At 38.9% G+C, this 12,496-nt stretch overlaps 1 protein-coding gene across 1 annotated transcript in view; it reads right to left on the reverse strand.

The window, feature by feature from the left end:
• The window catches only part of Poxn (paired box pox-neuro), a 107,493-nt gene that overhangs the window by 75,477 nt on the left and 19,520 nt on the right, over window positions 1-12,496 (reverse strand). The window contains exon 2 of the mRNA XM_028174868.2: window positions 987-1,016. Coding sequence (XP_028030669.2) covers window positions 987-999 — 13 coding nt within the window. The 5' untranslated portion in view covers window positions 1,000-1,016. The remainder of the gene's footprint in view (window positions 1-986; window positions 1,017-12,496) is intronic.

The following is a 12,496-nucleotide window of genomic DNA, read 5'->3' on the forward strand; positions in this document are numbered from 1 at the left end:
GAAATGAGATGAGATGATATGGGATGACATTTAATCTCAGTAAAATGGTGGTCATTTACTGAGACTTTTTCAGTGGACTTTTTGGAGGATCCCGAGAAGTTACGTCCAGCGGCTTTGTTTAATTTCTCACATTTGTGCACTTTCACAGATATTAAACAGTTAATAAACCACCGTTATTACACATTTAAACCTGAAGAAACACTAAATAGACAAAATGAAACAAATCACACAACCTCACTCCTCGCGTTCCCGCCAAAAAGTCCATAGCTTACTGAGCACCATTCAATGGATAGTGTTTTGTTTTAGCTTAAAACAGCGATTGACTGTTGCTTCAACTTCACGAACCTTTATTAATGTATATTGATGAGATTACTGACTCATTCAAACACACCGGAAGAGCTACCTTAAGATAGAGATTAAAACTAGTTTTACATTAGAAAGATTCTGCTTTTCAAACAACACCCAAATTTAATCTCATCTTATACCTTTAAACGATCAATTCTTGTATATATAATATGAATGCGGAAACGGCTCCAAACGATTTTCATAAAATTTAGTATACAGGGGATTTCGGGGGCGATAAATCGATCTAGCTACGATTTATTTTCAGAGAATGTTGTTTTATTCGTGTTTTCAATAATCAGCTTTATTACTCTTCCTGACATCTATTGGCGAATAATAATACTATTTCTCTTAATTGAGGGCAACTAATCGCTTTAAAGACACAACAAGATGGCGTTACCAAAAAAAAACCGAGTAAAGCTCGGTCATCATCTAGTTATAGTAATATTCTCAATTAAAGGTGTTTTTTTTCGATTTAATTTAGCGTTTTTTTTTCCACAGTAGATACTATTTCCAATCTACGAATGCGTTCCAATTTTCATAGCCATAAATAGACATAAATAGTCGTAGAAGCCGTAATTATGTCTTCGACTGGCGAAAAGCTAAGAAGAAAAATACTAGGACGTTTTCTTATCTCGAATTACCTGTATGAGGCATGCCGGATTTGTCGCTATCTGAAACAAAAGAATATCAATCAAAATGTGTCATATAAGTAAGGGTTTTTATTCCTCAAAGAGCTCTGAGGTTTCATACGTAGTAATCTTGTCTTAAACGTCTCAAGTAGTCTTTGTATAATGAACGAAATTCAACCATAATCAATTATATATATATAGAATTAAATTTATGTATCCGCTAGGTCTTACCCCGAGGTATTGTTCGTGTTAGTGATTAAAAAAAATACATTGCGCTATATATTATGTATACCACTAGCCCTAGCAAACTAGAGCTTTGTGCTTCGCTGAATCTACCACCGGATCGGAATCGTGACCTACTAAGCAGATCCGGCGAAAGCTCAACAATTGAAACATTATTATTATTATTATTAATTAAGAATTTAAAAAATTGTGACGGTAACCACTTAAGACATCTATAAATAATAATAAACTTTCTACATAGCGAGAATCGATATTACTTTTGCATTACATAAATATTGACAAATGTACACATTGAAGATCTTTCAAAACGCAAGAAAAATAGCTTGGTAAACCCGAATCGGCTGAGTTTCTCGCCGGATCTTCTCAGTGGGTCGCGTTTCCGATCCAGTGGTAGACTCTGCTAAGCACTGCTCTTGCTAGGGCCAGTGTTAGCAACACACCCGGTTTGAGCCCCGTGAGCTTACCTACACGTCAAGGAGAAGCTGATATAGTATCTCAAGGCTATCAGCATAGGTAGAAAAAAAAATGAATCGAAAATTGTATTTATGAAAACTTATGTCCGAAATCTTGTAAGCGCGATTCAGACGATTTATCTTCTGCCCTACAATAGCTTTTTTTTTTTTTTTTTTATTGCTTAGGTGGGTGGACGAGATCACAGCCCACCTGGTGTTAAGTGGTTACTGGAGCCCATAGACATCCACAACGTAAATGCGCCACCCAGCTTGAGATATAAGTTCTAAGGTCTCAGTATAGTTACAACGGCTGCCCCACCCTTCAAACCGAAACGCATTACTGCTTCACGGCAGAAATAGGCAGGGCGGTGGTACCTACCCGCGCGGCTCACAAGAGGTCCTACCACCAGTAAAAAAACTACCGTTACAAACACAACAATTATTACGAAGTTTCATTTTGACAACATATTTTCTTTTTACGAAAAGCTTAAAACAACATAAAGCTTAATCTGTTCCGAATATCAATTCCGGGTTCAAAATTATAATATTACAACACGTGACATCTTTATCGTGTTTTCCTGCCGCGCTACCTGCCTTGAACCGAGCATTCGGTGCTCTATGACATCTAGTACAGGGCAGGAATCAGGAATAAGATTAAGAACTAATATTTTTTGTTTCCCAGTTCATCAAAATCAAACCCGCAAAATTATAATTTGCGTAATTACTGGTGGTAGGACCTCATGTGACTCCGCACGGGTACGTACCACCACCCCGCCTAATTCTGCCGTGAAGCAGTAATGCGTTTTGGTTTGAAGGGTGGGGCAGCCGTTGTAACTATACTGAAACTTATGTCTCAAGGTGGGTGGCGCATTTACGTTATAGATGTCTATGGGCTCCAGTAACCACTTAACACCAGGTGGGCTGTGAGCCTGTCCACTCATTTAACCAATAAAAAAAACCAGCAAATCCGTCCCCGCGTTCAGCAGAAACCCACTGATTACAGCACGAAACGCACCACGGTTATGATTACAACCGCCCATTAACCACCGATAACGCGGTTAAATCATAATTTATTCAAATTAAAAATACTTATCGGGATGCGATGCGGTCCTAAATCACGAATTAAGTGAGTGCGTGCGTGCTGTGTACGCAAAATCGATGGTTATCCGGACTAGAGATCGCCATGAAAACGCGACGGGTAAATGCGACGGTTACGCTACTTAAGTTACGGTGTCACCCACCTGTGATAATGCAAAATACGTCCGCGTGTACCTAGAATACACCTATAAACTACCAGCGAATAGGCAGGTTAAAAAAAATACAGCGTAATAAAGTTGATCCAGTGCGATAGGAGCTGTCTACGGGCGACGGACCATCGAGGCGATCCGCCCGGTCCTCTCGGACTGGGTGAATCGCGACCGAGGACGTCTCACCTTCCGAGCGACGCAGGTGCTCATGGGACACGGCTGTTTCGGTCGCTACCTGCACCTCGTCGCCCGGAGGGAGCCGACGCCGAAGTGCCACCACTGCAGTGGCTGCAACGAGGACACGGCGGAGCACACGCTCGCGTACTGCCCCGCTTTCGCGGAGCAGCGCCGCGTCCTCGTTGCAAAAATAGGACCGGACTTGTCGCTTCCGACCGTCGTGGCTACGATGCTCGGCAGCGGCAAATCCTGGCAGGCGATGCTCGACTTCTGCGAGTCCACAATCTCGCAGAAGGAGGCGGCGGAACAGGAAAGGGAGAGCTCTTCTTCCCTCTCGGCGCCGTGCCGCCGCCGCCGAGTCGGGGGTCGGAGGAGGGCGTTTGTCCGGCCCCTATGAGGAGACAGTCTTCTCCCGGTGGTGGTCACGGAGCGACCTAAGGGGGTTGAGGCTGTGCCGCACGCTACCGTCACTCTAGCGCGCTGGCACCAGGAGGACGGGACGACGCGTCGGCGGCTGCGGACTGCAATGCGGTCCGCGTTTTCGTCGTCGCTGTCGTCGCCGAACATACTGTGGAAGAGCAACCCGGTCGGCGGTGTATCGCGTTCCGACCCGGCAGGCTGGTTCTGGCCCAGCGGGGTATCCCGGAACACCAGCAGCATCGCCCGGGCGGACTGGTAGGGCCGCCGTAGAGGCAAGCCACGTACTTATTTCTGCCATAAAAAGCAGTCTTGAATTCCAGTATCTTTAAGGGTGGATTGATCTTAATACAATACAGCTATGACATCAACCCTACACGTCATAAGGGATCCTTCCGATCCATTAACGTCGCTTTTAAGTACCACAAGCACCGGTCACCATCCTCGTCGAACCCGTCGCTTGCGACGAAGGTCTCGACGAGCGAATTAACCCATAGACACAGCCCACTGAGTTTCTCGCCGGATCTTCTCAGTGGGTCGCGTTTTCGATCCGGTGGTAGATTCTGCGATGCTAAAGCCAGTGTTAGCAACACTTCCGGTTTGAGCCCCGTAAGCTCACCTACATGTTAGGGTGAAGCTGAAATAGTTTCTCTTAACGTAGCGACAACCCTGAACGATCACCGATCTTTCCAATAAAAAAATTAGAATTAATTTTACAGTGTTTTTTTTTTAATTATAAGTTACCGAAGACATTTCGAATATTTTACAGTTTTCGTGGTCACGGTCGCCCTTCATTGAACTGTAAAAGTATTTTTAATGATGTCTCGTAAAAACCGATGAAAATTATAAGTAAAAAAGTTTAGGCATGGTTCAGAAAAGCGCACAATCCAGTAAACTCAAAGAAGAAAATGTGCATTATGTTAAGTGAACTAGTAATCTACCACCGCGCCGGCAATACATGATGTTTGTAAATAAATACCCCGAACCGAACATTAAAATAATTACGGGAACATTTATTGCTTTCTTTCTGAAGTCATTTCCCTAATTATAAACCTATATGCAGATTTTCAACGTAATGTGAGCAAGGTAACTTGTGAGCGACACTACGTTAAGGTGTACTTATTAAATTCTACTCACCGTACTTTGGTTTTTAATTTTTATAGTAGGTATTGGTATAATCAAAACTTTGGTACTTTGGTATTTAATTTTTATAGCACCATTAGGTATTGGTATAATCAAAACTTTACAGTTTTCGTGGTCACGGAAGATCCTCTCACGAAAACTGTAAATTATATACGTCTTCCGCATTAGAACTGTATAGTCTCAATTTTACAGGAGAGTGTTTTGAAGGTTTAGTGTGTGATATTTTTAATATTTTAAAAATCATCTTTGCGACATTTATTTTTTATTTTTTACCAGTTACATTATCTGTCTTTTAAAGTAAGATAAAATTATGTATTAATTTTGTTAATAGTAGTCAAAACAGGACTTTGTAACTAAATGCAGCTGGAAAAAAAATATTTCCACGATGGCTATTTTTCTTTATTTTAGTTTTTCTGCCGTACCACTTGCGACATTAACAATTCCCTATTCCCTATTATCTGGGTCTTAAGAAATACAGAAGATGATTCTGCGATGTTACGACTCGCCTCTGGAAACAACTCCCCTCGACTGCTTCCTGAGCGTCTTATTTAGTCTGCGATAGGAAACCGCTTGTCAATTCTCATGCGCATCGGGAATGCTGGTGTTAGGACCTCTTGTGACTCCGCACGGGTGAGTACTACCATCCTGCCTATTTCTGCCGTGAAGCAGTAATGCGTTTCGGCTTGAAGGGTGGAGTAGCCGTTGTACTGTAAAAACTGAGACTTTAGAACTTATGTCTCGAGGTGGGTGGCGGCATTTACGTTGTAGATGTCTACGGGCTCCGGTAACCACTTAACACCGAGTGAGCCGTGAGCTCATTCACCCATATAAGTAACAACAAAAAAATTAAGTATTTCCGTTTAGTTCGTCTAAAAATGTATGTACATACAAGCATTTCTTTTTCTAAACGATACGTATGGTCTGGAACCTTATTTATCTCCGGTGAGCGTGTAGAAAATAAAATTATATGGTGTCGTGGGACACCAGGTAGGAACGAAGTTCCTTCGGCTAATGTAGAATCGACACAAATTGCAAAAAAAATCGTGCTCAAATTTATGTAGGTTTTCTTGATTTTTCTCTTAAATTTTGCTGATTAGTTTTTATTTAAGTACAAGAAAGTATTTAGGAAATTCAGTATTTTAGGAAATAATAAATTACTTAAAATAAAAAAACATGGTAATTCAAATTATCAACTAAAATAACAAAATATGTCTCTTTCTTTTTGTTTGACAACATAAAATTACATAGAAATAGAAAAATAGAAATAATAATAGAAAGAGAATGGATGAGAGAACGAAAAGAAAGAGGGAGAAAGAGAAAGGTATTATACACTACTCGCTTGTGTATGCGACTGTCGCGCCTGCGCACGTCTCATTTAACGGTTTTATTCCACGCATTTTTTTCCACGGATTTTTTCTTACGGTTTTACTATCACATTTTTTTCAGTTCGGTCGCGCAGCAAAATCCCTATCCCCTCCAAGCCTGCCGTAAGGAACTTCGTTCCAAAACAAGAAAACAATTTATACATTTTCACTCCCACGAATTACTGTTCCTAAATATTCGAACACCTCAAAACTCACTGGCCTTTCAAAGTATCCTACCCTCTTCGCAATCTTATCAATAATCTAATCAATATTACGTTTAAGTTCTTTCATTTATACCAAAGCGTTTCGCGTGGAAATCGGCTCGCGTGTTATTCATAATTTGTGCATATTTTACGGGTGAATATTATATTTATTTATACATTTTATGACAATATTTTGTAAGCAAGCCCCGTTTCGAGGGTGAAATTTTAACGATAGTGAAACAACGGCCTAGGGGTTTTATTAGCGGGAATTTTAACGGAGCGTTTGAAACAATTCAACTGAAGCTGATAATTAATGCGAAGTATATCGTCGATCATACGACGTTTTGTAGTTGGCAGCGTCGATTGGTCCACGAGCGATATCAATTACTGATGATAAGATGTATGTTAATTTTGTTATGTTATTTGGACAAATGTTAAGAAAGAAGATCTTCCACCTATCTGATAAAAAAATTCGGTAGATTCGTGATCCAAAGGTTACGGAAGAATACGGAACTTAAAAATGTCGTTAGCATGATTCAAGCGATTTATCTTCTGCCCTACAATAGCTCTACCAAAAACCTCCACTGAGTTTCTCGCCGGATCTTCTCAGCGGGTCGCGATTACGATCCGGTAATAGGTTCAACGAAGCACTGCTCTTGCTAGGGCTAGCGTTAACAATTCTCTCAGGTTGAGCCCGTGAGCTCACCTACCCATCCATGCGAAGTTGGAATAGCTCCTTAGGTTACCAACGATGAGCTAAGGAATAAAAACACGTATTGAAGACCCAAAACAAACCGCCCAAGTCCGATGCAAATAGATGAATTTGATTCTAGTCCTATACCCCAGTAGAGGGTAATAGGAAAGAAATAATAAGCAGGTTGAAGCCCATTCAGACTCGTACCACACGGTCCTATTTCGATTCTAACAAAAACACACTTTTCAGAGCTCAAGTTTAAATAAAAAAGACGCGTTAAAAGTATGACTTAAACAATTATTCGTCATATAAATTTAAAGAAAGAAAGAAAGAAATCATTTATTCGCTAAGCATAGTTTTTTTTTTTTTTTTTTTATTGCTTAGATGGGTGGACGAGCTCACAGCCCACCTGATGTTAAGTGGTTACTGGAGCCCATAGACATCCACAACGTAAATGAATAATAATAGTGAAAATGAGCTATTACATAAGTTAAAAGCAGCGTGTATGCTTTGTCATCATTTGACATGCGAATTTTAGTGCCGTGAATTTTTATATATTATGATATTACTAGCTGTACCCGACCGCTTTGCTGGCCATTTAAAATTAACATTATTATCTCTCATCCCCACAAACATTCTCATCTTTAACGCCCCCGCAACTGGTATAGGGAGTCCAACACTCATATAAATATTAGCCTATCCAATAAGTTCATGTATTGTCTACATAAATACCAAGTTTCAAGTCAATCGGATGCATGGTTCAGTAGTTATAACGGAACATCCGTAAAAACCACTGTAGATTTATGTATTAGTCTATATATGATGGTAAATTATATCTATATATATATCTATATATAATTTACCATTTATCCATTAATCCATAAAATGTGTGATTTTCAAAAAGAAACCGTGTTCTAAATTATTTTTGGTGCTTTATTCCGTGTCCTCGGGTAAATGTTCTCTTCAAGGCCCACGACGAAGCGAAGGTCGGCTTTAAAGTTTTCTTTGTAAATTTATTATGTCAGTTTTAATGTTTTCTTTGTTTAATTCTCGCGTTTTTTAAAGTAGGCCATTCGTTTAGATTTGATTTGATGTATTTCGTTGGCTAGAAATTTAAATTAGAGCACAAATTTCAATAAAATTACCAAAGTGAGCAATTTTTTTTTTCATAGAAATTCAATTTGGTCTATGATAATATTTTAGTGAAATATGAGTACCCGTAAAAACACACACTATATCTATACTGAGACCTTAGAACTTATATGTAATGGTGGGTGGCGCATTTTTGTTTATTTTATTGCTTAGATGAGTGGACGAGCTCACAGCCCACCTGGTGTTAAGTGGTTACTGGAGCCCATAGACATCTACGACGTAAATGCGCCACCTACCTTGAGATATAAGTTCTAAGATCTCAGTATAGTTACAACGGCTGCCCCACCCTTCAAACCGAAACGCATTACTGCTTCACGGCAGAAACAGGCAGGGTGGTGGTACCTACCCGCGCGGACTCACAAGAGGTCCTAGCACCAGTACCAGTTTACGTTGTAGATGTCTATGGGCTCCAGTAACCACTTAACACTAGGTGGGCTGTGAGCTCGTCCACCCATCTAATCAAAAAAAAATTTAAAAAACACCCACATACAGTAGTGGATGTATTTCTTAAAGAAAAAACTAAAAAAAAAACCTTAATATAATGTTTTAAATATAAAGTTGCAAATGGCGTCTCAAAGCGAAGCGTAATTTAGTCTTTAAGCTCGCCACAATGTTGGTCACACGATCAGATAAGGCGGGTCACACACCGCGCGCGAAAAGACAAGTGGCTTAATTGAAGACGCAAGCGTGTGGGGGGCCCGAGCTTCGGGGCTATGCTAATCAGTATAATGTTTTTTAAACAAACACCGACTTATTTTATTCTTGCTATATATCTATACTAATATTATAAAGAGGAAAGATTTGTTTGTTTCTTTGTTTCGAATAGGCTCCGAAACTACTGGACCGATTTGAAAAATTATTTTTCCATTAGAAGCCGACATTGTCCCTGATGAACATAGGCTACTTTCTTTTTTTTTTGCTTTCATGTGTGTTTTAATGTTTCCGAAGCGAAGCGAGGGCGGGTCGCTAGTAATATATATAACGACTCTTTTGTTCTGTTTTGCGTTTCGGAAATTGTTTTTTTATAGTTTTTATTAAACGAAGCCTTTTAATGACAACTAGAGGTCCCGCAGTAGTCGAAATTCGACTATAATTAATTGGAATTGTAAGTTTGTACACTCATAAGATTGTATTTTATACTTCTATAATCACAAATTTCGCCAAGACTACACTATAAAAAATATTAACAAAGACAAACAATATTTAATCTATTCTCAATTTGAGTACAGACGTCAAGAACAAAAGTTTGACAATAAATAGTTTGCATGCGTGTGTGCGTCAAATACATGGTATGTAGTGTGTGTAATGTTTTCTTTATTGATTTAATGTGTCTTTTGTGCATTATTTAAAAAAAATATTAGCATTGTGCACTTCTTCTCTATATCTATATCTATACTTCTATACTAATATTATAAAGAGGAAAGATTTGTTTGTTTGTTTGTTTCGAATAGGCTCCGAAACTACTGGACCGATTTGAAAAATTATTTTTCCATTAGAAGCCGACATTGTCCCTGATGAACATAGGCTACATTTTTTAATTTTATTTTTTTTTTTTGTTTCATGTGTGTTTTAATGTTTCCGAAGCGAAGCGAGGGCGGGTCGCTAGTTCTCTATAAGTGTGGAAAATTTCATACTCCTCCGTCCGCGCGATTTTCGTAAAAAGGGATACAAAGTTTTTGCTTCACGTATTAATATATAGATTTAGAGCTTTGACAATAGTTCTTTTCTTTTTTCGTAAACGTAGTGTTATAATAACGTTATATATGTGTAATGATTCTCGTCCAACTGATGATTGTGTGGAAGAGATCGCTCTTAGCAATAAGGCAGCCAATTGTACTTTTTTTTGTATTTAATGTTTCGCATTGTTAATTTTTTTTTTGGTGTACAATAAAGAATACTCCCTCTCTCTTTGTCAATTAAGAATTTGGTATTGGTAAGAACGGAACGTATGAAAATAGTGTGGAACGGAGCGTTAAGTTCTGAGTGAGAGAAAACGGAAAGAAAGGGAGAAGATAATGACAGTCAGAATGACAGAGAAAAGGAAGATGGCGAAGATGGTTAAAAAATGAGCAAGGCGTAGTAAAAGTGTTAATGAATTTTTAAATTATTATTATAACAGAAGATTTTGGAACAGTGGAAGTTTTATTTTATGCGCTACGATAGTTTTTTATTATTTTTTATTATTGCCCTTGTAGGCAGACGAGCATACGGCCCACCTGATGGTGAGTGGTTACCGTCGCCCATGGACTTCAGCAATGCCAGGGGCAGAGCCAAGCCGCTGCCTACCGCTTAATACTCTCCACAAGCCTCGTTTGAAGAAGGACATGTCATAGCGCTCGAGAAACAACGTGGAGGGGAAGCCCATTCCATAGCCGGATGGTACGTGGCAAAAAAGATCTCCGGAAACGCACTGTGGATGACCGCAGTGGCTCCAGGTAGTATGGATGAAGTATAGTAGAATAGTACAGTAATAGAATAAGCCACATATATAATATTATATATAAACGTAGCAGAACCACGTGATTTTATAACGCTACTTTTTTTAATATATCAGAGCGTATAATGCGTAAAATATTTTCGCAGAGCAAATAATGGTAGGTGAATTTGGTTAATAAATTGAACGTGCATACAACTAGCACCCATTTTAATAAATAATTAACACGCGTAAGTAAAATGTTTACATAAAAATACATATTATTATAATCACTCAACTTGTGGAACTCCGGCGAATCTATTGCATGGTTTAACGTATTTTAGATGAAGAAGAAAAAACGGAATACAAAAAAAAAAAACTAACCTTAAAATCGACAAAACGGATTACTCACACTATGTACGGATAAGAAAATGAAAAAAAAATCACACATCCCAAAGATACGAATCTAAAAATTTCTATTCTTTTTCTTTTTTTTTCTTTTTTTTTATTGTTGTCGGTTAATAAAAAAACACGTACACAAAGATAAAAAGGTATTGCGTGAACATCGTTGAGTGAGCACCGAGCTGTATAATTGGATGAATATATCTTCATTAGTTGTCGAGCGAACGCTGTTTTAAGATGGCTACCGTAATTTACCGCCTTTTAGGCCGTTACGTAATCTATAAACGTTTTAATTATTATTGAGTTTTTTTTTTGTTGCTTAAATTGGTGGACGCGCTCACAGCCCACCTGGTGTTAAGTGGTTACTGGAGCCCATAGACATCTACAACGTAAATGCGCCACCCATCTTGAGATATAAGTTCTAAGGTCTCAAGTATAGTCACAACGGCTGCGCTACCCTTCAAACCGAAACGCATTACTGCTTCACGGCAGAAATAGACAGGGTGGTGGTACCTACCCGCGCGAACTCACAAGACGTCCTACCACCAGTAATTACGCAAATTATAATTTTGCGGGTTTGATTTTTATTACACGATGTTATTCCTTCACCGTGGAAGTCAATCGTGAATATTTGTTGAGTACGTATTTCATTACAAAAATTGGTACCCGCCTCGGATTCGAACACAGGTGCATCGCTTCAACGCGAATGCACCGGACGTCTTATCCTTTAGGCCACGAGGACAAAACCGGTGACATGTTCGGGATTACATTTAGCCGCGCTTTCGGAGTTTATGGTGGGAATATATTGGTAGCCACCACTGCCCTGCTTATTTCGGATGCAGTCAGCCATTCCGGTTCGAAGGGTGGGGCAATAATAACGTGACCAATTTTTTTTCGTATCAAAGAGGGACGCCTACGGAATTTCATATATAAATAAATAGGTCGTAGGTAGGTATGTCGGGGTAAGATGTAATAATTAAGTGCAAAATAAAAAAGATGGTTTAAAAATTGACTTAAAATAAATTATTATGGTATCTTACCCTCACTGACATCTTAATTCTTACATCAACTTACCCTTAAAATAATTTCGCAACAAGAAACTACTTTTCTACAGCAAAATTAGAGTTACTTTAGTATGTATTTTGTAATACAATAAGGATTTGGGAGTATTCGGTAAGTTTCTAATAAACACATGCACAATAGATAAATGAAAGCGGGACATTTTTGTTCTCAATTTAAGAGCTAAACTCATTACAATACCGTGTAACAGTGTGCCGCGCCAGGGTGACCAGAGATAAAGATTACAGCTGGCAACATTAGCATAAGCTCGCCACACACGGCGCCCACCCCAATGCCACTGAATATTCAATTTAAAAAGGGTAATTTTCACCTCTCTGATATTCTCGGTTTTGTATTCGATTTTATGTCTTTCAATTTAAGCTTCCGAATTTTCTTTTTAATTGAGTCTTCAACGTTGTTAACCAGACATGATATTGTTATAATAATTTTGTATTATATAGTATAGTAACTATACTTGTCACCTTATATTGCAAGATGGGTGGCGCATTTACGTTGTAGATGTCTATGGGCTCCAGTAACCACTTAACACCAGGTG

This window comes from Bombyx mandarina, chromosome 28 (assembly GCF_030267445.1).
Source record: "Bombyx mandarina strain Sakado chromosome 28, ASM3026744v2".
Lineage (NCBI taxonomy): Eukaryota > Metazoa > Arthropoda > Insecta > Lepidoptera > Bombycidae > Bombyx > Bombyx mandarina.